Raw genomic sequence first — 20,925 nt, 5'->3', positions numbered from 1 at the left:
CTTTAAGAGTTTGATGTTAATCCAACTATTAAAGAAAATGCCTAATGCATGTATGCGTTAGGGGATCCCTAGGTAAAAATATCGGACAGAAAAATTATTATTTTTCAGGTTAATTTTTTAATCAATTAATCAATATATTTGAACTGTATAATAGATATACATAGATCAGATAAATTAATTATTCAATAAATTTAGAAAATTAACTTTCTTTTATAAATAAGATTTAAAGTAGTATAAGTTTGTCTATTGTTGGAGCTCGGATGAAACTTGAATTTGAACTTGAAAGTTGAAATAGAGATAAATATTATTGGTGCTTGATACTAAGAGGGTGTAGGTTAAGAAAGGTTTGAAGAAATGAAGTGTGCAAATGGGATGTGAATGAGGAAAATGGCAAGAAAAATGCAGAATTTATATAAGAGATTTTAAGTGTGAGATTGGAAGTCGAAAAGTTTTGATGGTTGAGATTTAACATGATGCTTAATTTGAGTCAAGCTTAACATCAACCCAAATTAAAATGACAAAAAGCCATATTCAAGTCAATTAGATTTTTGATTCGAGTCATGAGTTTTAAAAAGCTTTGTAATGTACACTTAGATTCGAGACAAGGAAATATGTAACACAAATCACATATCTCGAGTTGAAATGTTTTCACAAAAAATTTCAGTTGACTCGATTTTAAGACTCTTGTGACTCGAATTACAATGCAAACAAACCTTCTTGATTCAAATTATGACATTCTTTGATTAGAATAATACAACACAAAAATAATGAAAAATTATTTTTCTTTATAATAAATTTTAATGTTTGATAAAGTTTTAATGAAAAATACGATTTTCATGAAAAGAAAAGTTTTAATGTGAATAAAAACGATACAAATAATTTTTTTTGACACAAATGAGAATATATTAATGATCATGATGTAATGAGATATGTTATTCACATATAATACAATCAAATGATCACATTTAATAAAGAAATGATCACATATGAACAACATATCAAATAAATTTGTAATTAAGATAAATCAAGCCAACAATAAAGATATTAAGAAATTGGAACGATCTTACCTATGGAGATGATTTATTATGTAACTTGTTGCACAAGTAAAGTTAGTATACAACAAACACTTATATAACAATGAAAATATATGATCAAATATAATTGAATACATCTTTCTTCACTTGTCTCGGGGATCCACTAACAAGAAACATTTGTCCTATTCGTGATTCCTTTGTTTTATCATCCCTTTTCCTTGGTGTTTGGTTTGAATTTCACTTAGTTTTTATCTGAATGATTTAGACCATTATATTTCTCTTTATATATTTATTGTATCATAACGCTATTTTCTTCTTCCTTTACCTTGACCTTGGAAGTGGAGGCCTTCAAACAGATACTTCTCTTTCCTCTTTAACATTTTCTTTCTTTTTGCCATTTTCTTTACTTGCTTCAAGTCATTTTAGCTAATATTCATGCTCAGTAACCTTTTCAAATTGAGTAGATATGCCTAGTGATTTAAGATCAGTGGATTCTTTTTTTGATAGTCACCTTCGAGTGCCATTCCATGTATATAAATTTTAATATTTTATTAGCGTAATATTTATTAGATAAAGTCTTTCCTAAATTTCTAACTTGTTAATTATGTGGGAGACCCTCATTTGCATGGAAGCTACAGTTTCACCGAGATCCATATAGAAGAGTTCATACTCCTATGTCAACGCGTTAATTTTTAATTGCTTAATGTTTTTAGTTCCCTGATGGAGAAATTGAAGTGCCTTCCATATTGTCTTATCCGTTTTACAATATGAAATCGAAAAATACCCATTACCGCTCAATGTGGAAATTATTATATGTTTTATCTTTCAAATCATTAAAGACATTTTTAGTTTCATCACCACTCCAGTCTTTGGGGGTTTATTAATCAAAATGCCATTGACAATATTTTTTGGGACAAAATAATTATCCTCTATAGCAATCTAAAGTATTTTATCTACTAACATCAAGTGTAAATACATACATTATTTCCAATATGCTTGATATTCTCTCTTGAATAAGGAAGCTATATTATATGCCCCTTTGGATCATCCTTACTCATATTGAAACATTTTTAAATGGCTAGATGTGATCAAAATACCATATCTTGATGTCAATTGTTGGGTTGGTATGGGTGTAGGGGGTGTCGAGTATATATTCGCCACTAAAAATTGTTTTCAAAAGTTTTCCAAAATTAGAGTTTAAAATGTGCGGGAGTAGAAGTTTAAAATTTGTATTAATAGAGATTTCACAATCAAATTGATGAACGAATAAATTCAATAATAAAACATGATAACATGATAATAAACCAAATAATTAACAAAATGGTAATTAATCCAACTTTACCTAAACAAAGTTTGAATAAAATTTGATTAATTGATATAACAATCTAAAATTGCAGATTTACAAAATAATCATCATAAATAAATGTTTAGCAAACAAGATCTAACACAAACCTAAGCTTAAACATCAAAATGCTACAAAGTAACAAACCTAATCACATACAAACTACAAATAAATCAAAACCTGAGATCATGCAAATCCTATGCAAAAATCAAAGAAATAAGGGATAGAAAAAGTGTACTCCAAGATTTATATTGGTTCGGTGCACCATCTTCGCTTGTGTGGAACTATGTTTTGCAGATAATTCAAAAAGTGATCAAAGCTAAAGATAAATATCATGGTTTGCTGTTGATAATGTGTTTTTGATGATGATAACTTGCATGGCAACTTGATTCAACCTTAAATTATGTCAAGCTATTAATGATACACAATACAATTTTGTTCAAAGCTTTTCCTCCAGATCAAGCAGGTGAACTAAGGTTGATTGGTGATCTCTATCCTCTAATGATGGTATTCAACTTGAAGATATCTCAAGCCTCATATCCAAGAAGATTCAAGCAAGTTCTTATATGATTGGTTTATTTGGCAATTATTGAAGCTTCAAAAAGTGAAAGAAATAAAGTATGAAACTTCGCCCGATCTGTCTGAGTGAACTATGTTTTGTAAAAACACAAGGAAATTTTCATAAAGTTATATGGCTTAATCACACACACACACACACACACACACACACACACACACTCACACTAAAACATGTTTTAAGTCTCTGTTTCTCAAATAAAACAACCTAAAAATGTTTTGAAGCAGAGCCAGATGAATCATGAACTGTCAGAATAGTTTTGGACAAGTTTTAAACTATCCAATAGATTGACACATAAACCCAATCGATAGGGTTAGTGCAAATGTTTTCCATAAACGATTGTGACAATGCTTTAAGGAATGATGACATCTCTTTATCCATTATTTCCTTTTTGAGACTTTGCAAAGAATTATTTGGGGTACCCAATCGAATGGCCTAAGGTCTCAATCAATTGGCTTATTATTTTGACCCATGGATCTTTCCTTTTTATGCTAAACTCTATCCTGTAAATAAAGGTCTTTCCTTTCACATTTCCATATACATAAAACGTGAGTTTTCTATCTCACTCATATCTCTCTAAAAATATTTTCCTCTTTCTCTCACTTTAATTTAGCCATAACGCTTCAAGAAAGTCACTGTGTTTACGTGAGATTTTGTATTCTAGAAAAAGTGATATTGTAAATTCACCAAGAGATTTTTTTCTCTTGGTTGAATAATTTTTTTAAGGGGGTGTTTGTTTGGGTTCAAATATAAACTAGATAAAAGCTTAATTAGGGGATTTAGCTTCTAAGTTACATGCTTAGTTTGTGAGATCTCTTTGTGTAAAATCTCTACTTGGTTTGAGATTAACCTGGTGTAAAATATCAATTTGGTTTATGGTCAGCCCCTATAAAACATCGATTCGATTCAAATAATCTCCAGTTCAAAACTCTGCATTTGGTTCGAGAAAATTCTGTAGAAAATCTCGGTTTAGCTTGGGGACTAAACACTTCAAATTTGTGTTTTTAAGGAACAACTTATCTTCTTCTTTTTTCGTTGTTTGGTTGGAAGTTAACCTGAAATTTCACTTTTCTTGTATAAGGGGGTCCATAAGCTCAACCTACTAAAAGCTTATAAGAATTACTAGATACTCTTAAGATCAAGTCCTGGGAAGATGATTAGATCACTTCATTTAGATCAAACCTCTATAATTTCAGGTGTCATCTTCTTACCCTTATCTCTTTAGTTTATGCAAAAAATTTAACTATTATTATTTATCTGCTTCGTTCATTCAAACACTTTTATCGAAAAATGTTTGAGCTCTGAAAATGAAAACATTAAATTTTAAACTACCATTTTTCAAACCCTCGCAATTCACCCCCTTCTTCTGTGTGGAGGACATGTCCAACATCTTGCAACTAGTCTAGATTCCAATGACAAGCCATCAGAAATAGTTAGTCTTCCAAATTTTAAAATTTACAAGTGCATAGACGAACCGAAAACTTCAAGCAAACTTATAAGCAACATATATATGAATCTTAATTCTTCTTCTACTGTACACATCTAATTAGGCTATAAATCATTCAAGATCTTAAATTTTGAGTTAACCACCTTCTAAGGGCCAAAGCACTCAAAGACTTCTTCTTCCACAACAATCTTCACTCGATCCTACTGAATTTCCTTGTACTAGTCTTTGAACTTGTTAAAGGATCTAGAAACTCCAAAACCTCATCTACAGCGATCATCACTCAATCCTACCAAAATTTTCTTGGAGAAGAAACTCTTCACTCTCTTCATTTAATGTCAATCTTTAGAAAACATAATCACAATCTTAATCTTCAAATGAAAATACAATAATCTTTACAACGACATTAAAACGCCTAATGACCCCCCTCACTATTATCGCTCTCTCTCTCTCTCTCTCTCTCTCTCTCTCTCTCTCTCTCTCTCTCTCTCTCTCTCTCTCTCTCTCTCTCTCTCTCTCTCTCTCTCTCTCTCTTACAGAGAGTTGATAAAAACTCAACAATGGTACTTTTGGATAAAGGTCGAAGATGAAGTTTTCAGAAAATGAATCTCACACAACACTTGTTCATACTCAAGAAATCAACACTGGAATGTTTTTTAGGAGAGAGAAAGAAATTAGTTTTTATATGTGCTAGAGATAAGGCACATAATGAATGGAAAAATAGTCTTGATTTGAGTCAAATGAAAAATTGATGATTCAAATCAAGTGAAATATTTATTTGAATCAAGATGAGAAAATAAGAATTTGGCTTGTTTAATTCAAGTCATGACTTGAATCATGTGATCCGAGTCAAGCCAAGCTATGATTCAAGTCAAATTTCTCAAATTATCTTAAATGCACTAATAAAGCCCTAGTCGTTGGGAAAATTTTAGGAAATAGCGACGTTGGAAATCCCAAGAACCTTCGCTTCTAACAAGGTAAAGGTGATCAGAATCCATAAATATTTAATAGCGGAGAGGTGCAAATAAAAGTAGGGCTATGGAGAGTTAGGTAGGTCCGCCATGTTAACATGTTCCTTTTCTGCACACGCCTCTAGAATAACATTTTCCTCATCGCTAGTGATGGAAAAGTTGATTTGTCGTTGAAAAGAGGCAATCTTCTCCTCACTGGTGTACTAGGTCCCAAAATCTCCAACGCTCATGTATTTAACTTTTGTAGCCACCATCAGTTGCTGGGATTTCCTGGGAAAGAACATGAAGAAAGAGAATCATTAAAATTCGTAGAGCTATTAGTGCTCTCGTAACTCCCAAAGATGCCTACTTCTAAGAGCCTGTCGTCAATTGAGTTCTCAGTCTATTCATCATTCCTCATACAACGCAGATACATTTCAGACCATTATCTAATGTTCAAAGACTTTATCACCCTACAAATCTAATCTAAGTCCCTAATAGTTTCCAATAAAGGATAAAAGAACAAAGGAATAGTAAAAACTTATACATGCAATTAGAAGATTGAGAATTAGACTTGGTGAAGCTAGAAACCAAAGTCGCTTTTAGCTTGATGGAGTTTAAACAAAAGCTTTGGAGGATAAAGTATCTGATAAGGTGGATAGTTAGGGTTGAACCCTTTTTATATGGATATGAAATATAGCCGTAGGGGTAGTCAATAGCCACTTACTAGGTATATAAACAGTTGCAAAAATATTCTCCGCATCTTTGACACGTGTAAGGAACCTAGGTCCAATTGGATTCCTAACACAAACTCATCATTAGCTACATTTAATGGTACACACGCACTCACCTTAACTCACGTTTGAGGATTCATCCCAAGTTCTGCTTGACAGACTCGCCTCGAATTCTACTTGAGGGATTCTCCTGAAGTTCTACTTGAGGGACTCTCCCAAATTTGAATATTGAAGATGATCCAACTAAATTACTTTGTCCTTTACTATCCCTCGTGCTTGAGGGACCATGTACGAATACCACATGTCTCCCAAAGTTGGGTTTCTAGTCTTTCATTGGTCGAAACATTCACCTCCATTGGGCTTGGGTTAGATCGTCCCTCACCCACTTAAAAAACATGGGGAATTCCATGTCTTTAGGCACAAATAGAATGGAAAGCTTAATTAGTCAAATCAGATAAATCATATTCTCCAAAATAATAAGGGGAATAACAGTTTTCCACATCCCATGCTTCCGAGATAGGAGCAAAATAACCACTCCTTCGATCCAAATATCCATGCCCAATAGACCTCTATAAATACCTCAACCACATGGTGGAGGAATAGGCATTTTATTCACCTAACATTCACAGATTCAAATCTTCTCACCACTCCGCGTGAGCTTGCTCTAACACCATCAACAATCCTAAAACATCACATACAACCTTCCAAGTACACTGTTGTCCTTTTTGTGCATTTTTAGCTAGTACCAATTCCATGTACACACACCAATTTTGGAACTTAGTAAAGCCTTTCATATGAGTTAATCCTATAAGATGCATGTGGGTATTTGAATTAGAAGATTGACATGGTTAGTAAGGTACATACCTATAAGCGTGACTTTCTAAAGTCTATAAGCAAATTTATGGTGTAGACTGTGAAAAACCTTTTCACAAGTTGAAAAGCTCAAATCTATTTAGATTTTAATTGTTATCACTACATATCATGATTATGAAATATGGAAGATGGATGTCAAGATTTCTTTCATTAATTGGAATATCTTTGAGGATGGGTACATGACGCCACCCAGGGGATTTGACATTCCAGAATATTACAAAAAGATATGCAAGTTACAACGATCAATCTATTAATGGAAGCAAGCTTCCAGAAGTTGAAATCTTCATTTTGATGAAAGTGAAAAACAATGTGGATTCATTAAAAAGGAAAATGACCATTGCGTCTACAAGAAGGTTAGTGGGAGCATGATCATCTTTTTGATAGTATACGTAGATGACATATTACTCATTGGAAACATGTCCTTAACTGGCAAGAAGTGAAAACATGCCTTAGGAAATTATTTTCTATAAAGTACTTGGGTGAAGCGCCCTATATATTAGGAATTATGATCTGTAGAGATAGATCTCACAAAAAAATTTGGCCTCAGTGAAACTACATACATAAACAAAGTACTGAGACACTTTAATATGCATGATTCCAAGAAAGGATTTATACCTATGCAACATGACTTGTGTCTATCAAAAACATAATCTCTTTCAACTACGGATGAAAGGGATTGCATGAATAAAAACTCATATGCATCTGCAATAAGATATATAATTTATGTCAAGTTATGTTCTCAATCAGATGTCTCACATGCTTTAAATGAAACGAGTAGGCACCGGTCTGATCTTGATGATGCTCATTGGGTTGATATCAAGAATATCCTTAAGTACTTAATCAAAGATTGTCATGAATCATACGATTAGAGTTTATGAGTTTAAGATGACGTAAGCATTTAATCATGTGTAGTGTAATCAATCGTCAAAACTTAATTTAAGTTATTTAATTAAAAGGTTTTAATAATGATGATGATAATAATAATAATTAATACAATAATAACTCTGATGTTAAATGAGTTTTGCTTAGAGCACTCTTTGGATGGATGACTTTCTAGAAAGTTTCTCAAAAAGTGTGCGAGTGAGGACAAAAGATGTTGAAAAGACCCTTGTTTGTTTATGGGGTTTAGTCAATAGTACTTAAAGTTGTCTGAGATATTAAAATTGGTATCGAAACAAACCTTTCCATGTGCGATGTGATTTCAAGACAAACTAACTTAAAATTGGTAGGAATGTGACACATGAGGCTAACGAGGGTGGGGACTGGCCGCGACGCACATGGCATGGACAATGAGGGACTTGTGCTAGCTTCTAGGTAAAAAAGAGACATAAATGAACTGAATTCACATAGGGATTATAGGATTCCTAAGGATTTGCGAATATGATATTACATGATTGAACTGAATACCAGTGCTGGTTTGTGGGGTCGCCTTATAGTTTGTTTGCTTTTTATTGAACACAACTAATAAGCCCATTAAAATCCAATAACAATATTTAAGTCAATCTAAAATTGATTGTCTATTCAACTATCACTCGATTTTTGCATCATCTAACTACGTTAATTGATAATGATTCAATCGATCATCAAACACTTTCACTTAAAGCGAGTCAGCAATACATAATCCAAGCACACACAAATTTGTGTCAACAAATCTACCCACAGTACATGAATTAAAAAAATTGACATAAAGACATAAGTTATAAATGTTGATGTGTTGAGTGTGAGTTAAAAATCTCACTAAATTAAAAATAAATCTTGAACATAATTTAAATGAGAATACTCAAAAATGTAATATCTTAAAGTTTTAAACGACCGTGTGATGTTCCAACTCACTCGTGTGGTTGTTTGATCTTAATTCAAAGTGACGATTCGCCAAATATTAGTGTTTCTTTTAAATTGGTTGGGTTTCTAAAAGTAGGAGAGATTCTTGGTGTTTGATCCAGGGCAAGGAAAGTGTCACAATGGAGGGAGATAATAGTGAAAAATCTTCTACACCTAATATTTTAAAGGTTTTAGATTTAAAAAATAGTGCTTAAAATCATGTGTGATTGCTTGATCTTAATCCAATAAAATCTTCTTAAAGTCCTAAAAAGTCTATGGTTAAGCTGGTCAAATGAGCCTAAGGACATAAGGTATGTAACAGAAGTCCACACATGAATAAGTTACTCAAGTAAAACCATCAACAAGGTGGGAAAGCAATTAAGCAACAAGTCCAAATCACAAGCACTACACTTGCTTTAAAACCCTACAAAGCTCAGATCCCATGAGCTAGACATAAATTTTGAAGCTAATGATTATTTCACAATATTTAAGATCATTACATAGTCCCACTAGATATTGAAAAGAATCAAATTGATTTCACATTTCAATTACCAAGCCTAAGTAAGCTTTGTGCTTTCTCCCTTTTCTATACAATTTGTAAAGATCCATTACCACCGATTTTGACCCCAAAAGTCAAAAAAGCAGGAGAAAAACATCTTAACATGTTGCTCTCTTATGGAGAAGATAAGAGATAAAGAAAGTTTGTGATGGAAAAATTAAAAAGTGAGGCTCGTAAACCAATGTTGTGTCTACCTTAATTGACTAGGATCAATTTTTTTGGTTAAGTGGAGAAGTGATAATTTGTTTTGATTGTTTGATTACACCAACTTTTGTTTAAAAGTTTTTCATGTTAAGGAATAAAATGAAAAGACTATTGAAATTTTTTATAATTATATATTTACATGTAAAATATGTTACATAAATATACAAATAAGTAAATAAAAAACAAAACTCTACCTAAAATCTTAAAACATTATGTATATCTACATCTAATATTTTATTTAATTATAATTAGTAATGACAATATTTTAAAAATTGATTTGACTATTGACTCAACAAGGACAAGAGTTTTATGGTCGAACTAGAGAACTATTGATTGAATGCAATATTAATTCAATAAAATTTAGTGTCTCGATTACATAATTTAATTTTGATAACTATTGAACCAGATAATTTAATCTCTTAATTTATTTTAAAAAAACCATGACACCTAAAAATATCAATAATATTATAGATTTAATTGATTTTTTGTGTCTATTAAAATGATTTTAGTAATGTAAAAAGATATACAAGAAATGATAGATATATACATAATTATTTTATAATTAAATAAAATAATAAATATTATTTATAAAATAATATAAATCGAACAATTTGATTTATTACAAATATTTTTTTGAAAGAAGATAGTAGGACACAAGACTTAATCTTAGGTAGTGACAAATTCATAAACTTTTTATAGTTTGAAGAAAAAAATCCATACCAGAAACCACTGCAATTTATGTATGAGCCATTAGATGAGCTCATAAGTAAATCTCAGTCCTTGGATTATATCTTTTATTAAATAAATAAAAATATTACATAGAGAGGGTATGAAAAACAGTTCACACCATATGACTTTTACAAAAATTAAGCTTTTACAAAATATATATATATATATATATATATATATATATATATATATATATATATATATATATATATATATATATATATATATATATATATATATATATATATATATATATATATATATATATATATATATAAAAAACAAATCCTCTGAGAATTAAAATATAGAATCATGTTTCTTTTTTAAAATGTAATATATTTTGCATTTTCACGTATGTTTAGTGTAAATGTGTAATAAAATAATTTATAGAGGGTACAAACTTTTTTTTATTTATGAAAGATTTTAAAGAATTTTTTTCCTTTGTTGAGACAAGAGCTCCATAAAACCATAAACATAAGTTCATAGGCGAGAGTTACACCCTCCAACACAAATTAATTCATTGTAATTCCCGTCCCGATAGTTATTCTTCACGCAAAAAGAAAGCTATTCTATAATTCAATTTTCAATAGTTTTCATAGTATTTTGTTGTGCTTTGAAGTAGTAATTGGTTTCTACTCATGCACGTTATATCCATTAGCTATCTACACAATAAATTCTTATGGTATTTCAACTATGGCTTTTCCATGCAAATGTTTTTATTTCAATCTTCAATGAATCTATTGTACTACATATTTTCTTTGTTCTGAACTAGAAGTCACTTTATGAAGAAAAAAAAAATTATCCTAAATTATAAGTAACTTCACTTGCAACACATTCTTCTCTCTTAAAGATTTGAAGGGAAACACATTTCCCTTTCCTATGGTCCTCCTAACCATTGGCTCCTTATTCTTGATTCCCGGACTCTCTCCAACACTACCTAAAACCTATGTTAAGTAATTGGTCTTTCCCGAAGCAAACTTCAATTTCAGTCAACACTCAACATCAACAACCCTTTTATGGCTGTATGTTTAGTGTAGATTCTATAGAGCTTCGAATCAAAATTTAGAAATTCGAAGTAAAATCAATACAAATAGAATTGAAAAACTATATCATCACCAAACAATCAACTTCCTTAGTCAATTATGTTTCCATCAATTCTTTTCAAATCAATTCTATCACAATCAAAAGTTAAATTTGGAAACTTTTGTGATGTTGAGCTAATGATAGATCCATTTCATTTCAATTCTGTGATAATAATTGTGCTTTTGATATGATAGATTTTCTATTTTGTTTTTCTGCATTTTTTGCCTTCAGCAAAATCAAAGCAGCATGAATGAGATTAATTTTGAATCTTGAAAATAATTAACTCAAAAATGTTGATCTCCTACTAGTTATAAGAGTTTCCAGTCGAATATTAACTCATACCTCTACTTCTCTATCAAGCTTGAAGTATGCGATACCACTCGTATCAAAATAAAATTGATGAGGTTGAAAAGCAATACATTCCAAGTTCCAACACATTTGATTGTATTCTCATTTCGCGAATATAGTACCACATATGGGACAAAAAAACTTTTTGATTAATAAAGGAAAAACTCAATTTGATTAGAATGTACAAAAAAAAAAGAGGCCAAAATGTAATAGAAATTGCAGTTTAGAGAATTCAAAGATGCAAGATACATATACCAAGCATGAATGGAAACCTTATTAGCCTTGGCCACTAAAACTGTCACGACTATCATGCTGCCAACCATAACCCTGACCATCTTGTCCGTGCTCAACAGAATAGTTGTTCTGTTTCAACATGTGTGCTGGCGGCGGCGGAGGTGGTGGGAGGTGCATGGGCTGTGGTGGTGCCAGTAATCCTTTGGTATCCCTTGGATCCACAACCATACCACCACCCTGTGCTTGTTCAAATGGAACACCTCCTGCATTCCATTGCTGGGAATAATTTCCTTGAAAATTTGGGCCACCTTGTGGGAAACCCATTAATGAATTTGGGTCTCCACCCATATCAGAAGCTGAGTCCTGCCTAGGCATATCATAGGGAGCAGCATAAAATGGCTGAGCTCGGTCTTGCGGGTAGGAGGGATAACCGAATGGCAAAGGTGGGTTCAGCATTGGGTTTGAGTGTGGCGGGATATTGGTGGATTGTCCTGGGTGCATTGTTGGATACTCAGGAAATGAGTTATCTGGACCAACTGATTGCGGCCTGTCAGTAAACTGAGAAGGTTCTTGTGGGGGATGCTGCTGCATGTCAAAACTTTGTTGATGAAAGCCCTGTTGCATACCTCCAACAGAACCAGACATTGTATCTGAAGGATGATGCTGTTGTTGGCCAAAAAATGGTGGCTTTTGCTGCATTGTTGGCCTTAAAGGAGTTTGATCTCTTGCTGGCTGCCGACGAGTTCTGTCTTCCAGATCATGGGGTTGAGAATTTGAACCCGGAGAAAAGACTTGCCTTTGGGGGCCTCGAGCAGTGGAATCTGAGGCTGCAGGTTGCCTAACACTTTGTGCCTCTGACTCATTTCCATCTTCTTTATCTACATTGGATCGAACAAGATTGGCGTGGTTCTCATGGATATGAGATTCAAACTCAGCTTTCTTAAAGAATGACTTGAGACAATGAGGTGCGGCGCATATTAGGATTCCTTCCATCACTTTGACTGTCTGAATCTTCTGGATTCGTTCGTCACACCTGTGTTCCAAGGAAGATGAAAACCCTTTTTAACATACTAATAATATGCTACACAGAAAAGAGGAATTCTACCCATGGAAGCTATCAATTGCATAACGTAATCCTTGAAGGTCAAACATTAACGTTGATACCATGAAGCAATCATCCGAAAAATTCAAATTCTTCAATATAAGCATGCAAATAGTTTTATATTTAACATACTCTATCACGAAAGAGCCTATTGACCTTAAAGCCTGGATAATGCAATAGTCTTACCCTATCTTTTGCTAACATTAAGCTTTTTATTAGTGGACGCAAGCTCATAAAGAACTGAATTCCATTAGAGTGATGCTCATATAGCAGCTCAAATTTCTTGAGCAAAGCTAATATGTTTCTTACACTTGTACATAACCTTGTAAATAAAATAATGTTCCGAGTGTTGTCTTCAATTACTAAACTACTACAGCTTGCGCTGAGTGTTGTCTTCAATTACAAATTTACTAAAGTTTGTGCTGAGTGTTGTCTTCAATTACAAATTTACTAAAGTTTGTGCTGATTTTGTCTTCAATTACTAATTTACTAGTTAGTTCTGTTAGGCTGAGTCAGCTAGGAAGTTGCAACTTATGATAGGTCGTATTCTCTATGAATCTATGTTGTATAGTACAGACAAACAATTCATGAAATATTTACAGATTCTCAGTTTCATCTCTCTTGAATCCTATCTTCTGTACTCTCTCAATTATACAATTCAGAGTTACCTAGACTTCTTTCAAACTCTAGACTTGATAGAAGTCGCGAAAATAATGAGGAAGCATAGTGACTCGTACAACAAGTAAAGGATAGCCCGGAGCCTTAGACTCCTACTTAGCAATTAACAAGCAAGACTTTCGCTACTCTCAGCCACAATATATTCTCCTTCCCTCTAAATTATTTCTTGGAATCCAGATCCACATCATGACTAACTCTTACTCTTTTTCTCTAAGAGGACCTAGATCAGGAATCCACATCATGAAACTGAGACAGCGTACGCGTCACAGGATTTCGCACCAGGTGCACCATGCAGACCACACTAGTTTGGAGAGAAAACACTGTTTGATTCAGAGAATGCCGCAACAGAATGGAGCGCGCACCAGAGACGGAAACAAGGTTTGGCATCGTGTTTTCACTTTCCCGTTGGATTTACCTCAGATTCTGAATTGTGTCGTGTTAGAATATTATAAAATATCTTATAAGGTCGGACCAAAAAGAGTAACCCTTGTGTGAACATTATTTTTTGAACATGTGGACTATCAATCATATGGGCCAACTGTGGTGGTTCTACTCTTCCCTATACTTTAATTTCCCACGCCCATTTACAGCATTTATTTTGGGCCTGACCCACTAAGTTTAGAATAAGACCAAACTCACAAATTATCCGTTTTACCCCTGACTCCTTCCTTCCAAGAATGGGTTTGCTGTTCTCGGAGAAATGTATATCTGTGTTCACTCCCGAGCAGTTTGCTTTTATTTGCGACTCAAACCACCACATGTGAGATTGTATCGGGGGGCTCCAGTGATGGTGGAAGCATGACTTCACATCGAGTTGTTTGAATCTCCTTGACTTCCATTTTGTTGCCTTTTGGTGGCGCTGCATTTATCGCAACAGTTTGCCTACCATTTGCAACTCATAAATCATCACATGTGAGATTGTGTCTGGAGGGTCCAGTGGTGGTGGAAGCATGACTTCACATCTAGTTATTTGAGTCTCCTTGACTGTAATTGTGTTTCCTTTTGGTGGAGGTGGGAGAATAGCTGGACCTCCCAAGAACTTACTAGTGTCCAGCAGCTTTGCAGGTTGTGTGATTGTGACCGAATTCCATTGTAATCTCTCTTCCGCCTTCAACCGAGTCGGTTTACTTGATGCCTTCTCCTATGGTTCCAATGGATTTACCAGCAGTACAACTGAACCATTGTTTCCATAGTCACCCAGATCCAGTAACCCGGGCGGTTGTGTTTGTTTTGGAAGTATCGGCGCAGGATGATTTACTAGGTTAACTGAGGTCCACACATCTGAAGCTTTCACTCCCTCCTTCCTTGCAATAACCTTATGGGGAGTTATCACCCTTATTTTGGTTGTTCTTACAACTTATTGGACCACTTCATTTGCCAGAGAAAGGGTTTGTTTGACCTTCAAGCCTGAGATCATTTGGTTTTCCTTCATTCTTTTCTAACATCTATGTTGGGTCGCACGCACCTAAAGCTATCGCTAATTCTTTTCTTGGGAAACCGGTTTAGAAAGTTTGACCTTCAAAAACCCATTCCCATCTGGATCTACTTCCTTCTTCATTGTCAACTTGGATTCAGAAACAGAATCTTCTGTGTAAGAGCATGAATACACACTTCCGGAGGAATGTCGATCTAACAGTTTGTGAACTCCATCAATATGATTTGACAAAATTCCCCATCATTTGTTGCAGTATTGCAGGGAGTCCTCCGCTGCAGTGATCCTCACTTCCAGCGCATCGAAACGTTCAGACATCTCTAGTGTCATGAGGGACATCGCCAATTCGATAGCTTCTCTCGATAACCTAGCAGGTCGGATAATTGATAGATAGTCTCAGAATTTGGGTTGGGCCTAACTCATCCCTACAAAACCGGCTTGTAAGGTGAGGATTGCCCCCACTTATAAACACAACACAGGCCATATCTCTAAGCAATGTGGGACTAAATCCACCCCTTCAAACCCAACACTATGAAGGTGTTGGAGGCTGCAATTATGGCAAGCCAAACGGCCGCAATTAATGCAGAAATTCCAACAGATAGAATTGAGGAGCACAACAGATAGAACCCGCAAAATTATGAGTGAAGGAATATTATTATTTATGGAATTGAGGAGCACAACGAGAGAAATAATTCTCCTAACAAACTCTTGGCAATTAACAACCATGACCCTCACTACACTCTCACCCACAACATGCTCCTTTTGCCTCTAACTGATTTCCTAGAATCCAGCACCACATCATAACTAACTCTCCCTCTATTCCTCTAAGTGGGCACTGGATGTTTGGACCTATGTGTATAGATAAGGATCCTATCAAGACCACTTGATATCATGTTATAAATCAACTATCCCAACACGACAAGCTCTACGGGTAAAGAACATGAATAAGGTTAGAAGAGTCAACAAGTGGATAAGTAGAGGGACTTGAAAAAAGTGGGTAAATAGTTGAGAATGAATTCCAAAATTGTACGTCCTAAAAAAAATCAAATAATGAAAATAATATAACAAAGGAAAGTTTAATGCATCCCCATAGAAATACAATACACCTCTTGATTGGAAAATGAAAGGCATAAGCGACACTGTTACAAATCAACTTAGTTAATGAGTAAAAGAAACTTAAAAAACAACTAACAGAGGGGCAATGATTGAGAAACGAAGTCAGAGTAGCAAACAGAGAACTCAAACAGCGGACAACAGCATGCAAACAAGACGATTACTGCATACAACAGTGGCAAATATTTTCTAATAGCCACCTCACTGCAGAATGCAACCACAGAATTTTTCTCTTCAGCAGTTGCTCTTGCTTTTTTTTCCGTCTCTTCTCATCTCACATCATCTCTTACTTTCTCCATTGTTTTTTGTGTTTCAGTGACATACCAGGTTTACCAATTCTTTCATTAAGTAATAATTTGCAACGGGAAAACTCCTCTATGCAGTTACTTTTGCTAGACTTGTGTTAACCACTTCAGAATAAAATCTAGAGGATTTAGATTTTTGGATTGACAGATCTGGCAACAAGGGTTTGACAGAAAGGTAAAAACTGCTGCTGTAAATTATTTTTTAAAAATTTCAGGTAAAATTGGAAAATGAATTAGGACGCCAGTACGGGCAGTTACCGAAGACATTTCAACTTAGTAAATGAAATGTGTGAAAGAAATTGGCAAAAAGACCACGGGTTAGGCTGAAACTAACAAATACAGACATTGCAAATGAAATAATTAGCAAACATAAAGCTTCAAAGTGAAGTGTCAATGTTTTCCAATACTTAGCAGTATGAAGAGCAGAAGATAAGAAATATACTTACAGGTAGCACAGTGAATCGCTTCTAGCACAATCGAGACAGAAAGCATGATCACAAGGGCTCTGCAAGACCATAAAACATATAGTAAGCTAACATCAAGGAAATTAACGAGTTCTATTATATGTTCTGCAAGAAAAATCACAATCAAAATTTTAAATATAGCAGCCTCGTCATTAAACAAATCCCCACCGGAGGTGTCCATAACATCTAGAACTGTAAACTATACAAGATAAAAGTGTGTTTTGATGCAAGTATAAAATACATTTTGTGATTTTCAACCAAATTTCTGATAAACAATAAAGCCATTGAAGAAATAACGAGTGTCATCTATAAATGCTAACGAATAGAACCATGGGGCCATTATAGTAATAGTAATATATTTCGAGGCAAGTAGAAAAAAGAAACGTCAAGACCAAGTCAATGGCACACAAGGACATACGACAGCTCATATTCACATATAAGTTTCATTTGAAAAATCCTATGCATATGAGGAAAAAATAATTAGTGTAGTGCCCACTACTACAGCAAATTACCATTCAGCAATTTAGATAACATTCTCATTGATAAAATTTCTTTTCTACATTACATTTTCGGAGTGGATAGTGTTAAGAGTCCCACATCGGACAATATGTGGCTTGAACATGTACTTATAAGTGGGGGCAATCCTCACGCTACAAACTCGTTTTGTAGGGTTGAGTTAAACCCACCTGCTATCAGGTTTCTACTATCGGGTCACCCACCATTTGTTTCCATGCTTCAGATGTTCAGTCCAGGGTGTGAGGGGGTGTGTTAAGAGTCTCACATCGGACAATATATGGCCTGAACATGTGTTAAGAGTCTCACATCGGACGATATATGGCCTGAACATGTGCTTATAAGTGGGGAGCAATCATCACCCTACAAGCTGGTTTTGTAGGGTTCAGTTAAGCCCAACCACATTTTCTTCACGGTTACATCCTAAAGCTAGAGAAAATAATAAATCACGAAAGAGAAGACAAAAAAAACACTTTTGAAACTATGCCTGAATGAAAAAGTTATAATAGACAATGATCTATATCTTGTAGTGATTAAAACTATCCTAACAACCAGAAATCTCAATTTAAAAACAGTTAACAACGTAAGAAAGTAATTACCAGCCTCCCATAAATAGCAATCGGGAAATCACACCGAACGCAGAAATGAACTCGCTCACCAAGCTGGCGTCGGGATCTACGACCCACATTCCTAACAAGAGAACCAGTAGAAGGTGTACCAATGCCCTTTGCAACAGGAAGATCAGCAAGAACCAGATGGTCAGGGCACGCAACTGTAACAGTCTCTACCGGTGATTGCTTCACCCCTGCCGACCCATCAGAGGCAGAAGTCTTGCTAAGCCGAATCTGAAGCATATTTCAAATCAACTTCTTCCCTAAAAGCCTAACCTCTTTCAATTTAGAATTTCTAATTGGGAACAAAATATACCAAAGTATTCACCTTCTGTAAAAAATTAACAAACGGAAAAACCCTTTTAGATTTAAAAACAGAAAATGGTTAACATTAACATCAGATTACTGAAGCCTGTATTCATAGGCAAAAAAAATAATGCAAACAACAAACAAAACAAATGAAAAGGAAAAATGATTAGCAAGTAAACCCTAAATTAAAAAAGGGGTTTATTTTTTTCATAGTTAGGTTTAAGATAAAATTGGAGAATAAGAAGAAAGATTAATTGCAGAAACTAACGTGAACTGAGAAAGTTGATGAATCGCTGTAACGTTCTTCGTTCGTAGAGTTGCGACGCAGGCGCGGTATATGAAACTGTTGGTTTTCTGCAATTCATAAACTAATACTACACTTTTTGTGTCGAAACAATGACTCGTTTTAACTAGGGGTAAAAATAATTCGAATCAGAATATTTTTACGTACTAGCTTTAAAAAGATTTTAAAAAAAAAAAATATTTTTAACAAGGAATTTTACAAAAATGTTTTTTAAAATATTAAAAGAATTAAATTTATCTTTTAATAAATTGAAAAATTAAATTTAACATTTTATAACATAAATATAAAAAGTAGAAATTGTAATTTTTTTTAAAATATATATATTTTAAAAAGAGGTTAAAGATAGTGCACTGACGGTGTAAATTTTTTTTACACTATCATTGTTAAGTAAGAACTTCCTTGAGTTATAGGACAAGGATACCTCCTGAACAACTACAGTAGCTAATGAAATATTTCTTACTTTATTCATCATTCTACTGCTCTTTAAATAGCAAATTAAGTACAGCAGATGAAAGATTCTCACAATCAATCCAATGGCTAGCCTAAATTGTAGGGATTGATAGTGGATCCTTTGCAAATATTCTAACGGAATGAAAGATAACAATATTATTAGGTGAGCTGTATTCTTTCTAGAATCCTAGGATAGTACAGCTTTGGTAATCTACTTTTATTCATAATTGCTGAGATATTTGGGCCTTGTCCTTATGTGAGTGGGTCTTTCTCCTCTGTTGGGCTGGGCTTCAGTATTGGTATCTTCTATTTGTTCTGCATCAGTGTTGTTGTTACTGGGGGTGCTAACATCACCGCTGCCTGGGAAAATCACCTTGTCCTCAAGGTGGTAAGTATCTGAAATGTGTGTCCAAGTTTCCCAGCTAGTGTCTTCCGGATTAAGTCCCTGCCATTGAACCAAAACCATACGGGTAGGGGGATCTGTTGATGCATCCCATTTAGAATCCAGTATTGAGAGAGGGGTGATGATGGGATGATTGTTGAAGGCAGTAGGAGGTAATGAAGGAGTATTGTGGTTGATTGGGCCATGATGGGGTTTGAGAAGGGAACAATGGAATACAGGGTGAATTTTTGAGGATGCTGGGAGGTCCAGACGATATGCGACCGGTCCAATTTGTTCTATAATCTTGAAAGGACCATAGAACCTTTGGGATAACTTGGTGTAGGAAGAAGTGTGAACAGATTTCTGGCGATAAGGGCGAAGTTTGACATAGACCCATGAATCCACATTGAATGATACGTCACGTCTTTTAGTGTCAGCATAAAGTTTCATGCGTGCTTGTGCTTTAGAGAGGGTGTTTTGTAGTTTGGTGATGAGGTGTTGTCTGGATGTGAGAAGTGAATCTACTGCTTCTATGGTGGAAGATCCCAATAAGTAGTGAGGGATGTTGGGTGGAGATTTCCCAAAGGTGATCTCAAAAGGTGAGTATCCAGTAGAGGAATAGATTGAAGTGTTGTATGACCATTCAGCAAGGGCAAGGTATGTATACCATTGATTGGGTTGTTTATGAACAAATGCTCTAAGGTACTGTTCCAAGACTCGATTGAAGACTTTTGTTTGTCCATCTGTCTCGGGGTGGTAGGCGGTACTCATTCTCAGTTGTGTACCAGACAGTTTGAAGAGTTCCCGCCAGAAGCGACTAATGAATATTGGGTCGCGGTCTGAGACTAAACTCTTAGGAAAGCCATGATGCTTGCAAACGATATCCATGAACAGAGTGGCAACTTTAAATGAGGTGAAGTGAGTAGGTAATGCGCCTAAGTGCACTCCTTTGGAAAATTTGTCCACGACTACAAGGATGACAGAGAAGCCGTGGGAAGTAGGTAAACCCGTTATGAAGTCTAAAGATAAATCTTCCCAGATTGCTGACGGTATGGTTAAGGGTTGAAGGAGGCCTGCTGGTTTTTTTGTGATGTGTTTGGTTTGTTGGCAAGTGGGACAGTTGGTGATAAAGGTTTGGACACTGTTTCTAAGGCCTTCCCAGAAAAAGTTGGACTTGAGACGTGCAAGGGTTTTGGTGATGCCCATGTGTCCACCTAAGGGTGTGGAATGGAATTCTTCTAGTAATTGTGTGCAAAAGGGACTGTGTTGGTCTAGCCAGATACGGTTTTTGTAGAGAATAAGGCCTTGGTGGATTTTATGGTTTGGGTGT

The 20,925-nt window shown here is 34.7% G+C and overlaps 1 protein-coding gene across 1 annotated transcript; it reads right to left on the bottom strand.

The window, feature by feature from the left end:
• Window positions 1-11,770: 11,770 nt before the first annotated feature.
• Window positions 11,771-18,868, bottom strand: LOC131609347 (E3 ubiquitin-protein ligase HAKAI homolog). Its single transcript, XM_058881027.1, has 4 exons — window positions 18,728-18,868; window positions 18,139-18,481; window positions 17,009-17,067; window positions 11,771-12,965 (listed from the first exon to the last, which is right to left on the bottom strand). The coding sequence occupies exons 2-4, from the start codon at window positions 18,391-18,393 to the stop codon at window positions 11,975-11,977; spliced, it is 1,305 nt and encodes a 434-aa protein (XP_058737010.1). The 5' UTR covers window positions 18,394-18,481; window positions 18,728-18,868; the 3' UTR covers window positions 11,771-11,974.
• Between the last annotated feature and the right edge of the window lie 2,057 nt (window positions 18,869-20,925).

Source organism: Vicia villosa, linkage group LG6 (genome assembly GCF_029867415.1).
Source record: "Vicia villosa cultivar HV-30 ecotype Madison, WI linkage group LG6, Vvil1.0, whole genome shotgun sequence".
NCBI classification, from domain to species: domain Eukaryota; kingdom Viridiplantae; phylum Streptophyta; class Magnoliopsida; order Fabales; family Fabaceae; genus Vicia; species Vicia villosa.
Note: the sequence above shows the minus strand (reverse complement) of the source record. Positions and strands in the feature narration are given on the sequence as shown.

What these genes read in the sequence shown, in the direction of transcription:
- LOC131609347 (XM_058881027.1), bottom strand. Translation starts at nt 18,393, where the DNA reads ATGCTTCAGATTCGGCTTAGCAAGACTTCTGCCTCTGATGGGTCGGCA. An exon ending in TTGCTATTTATGGGAGGCTG is followed by an intron (nt 17,068 to 18,138) that starts GTAATTACTTTC and finishes ATGGTCTTGCAG; the next exon opens with AGCCCTTGTGATCATGCTTT. An exon ending in AGCGATTCACTGTGCTACCT is followed by an intron (nt 12,966 to 17,008) that starts GTAAGTATATTT and finishes CTTGGAACACAG; the next exon opens with GTGTGACGAACGAATCCAGA.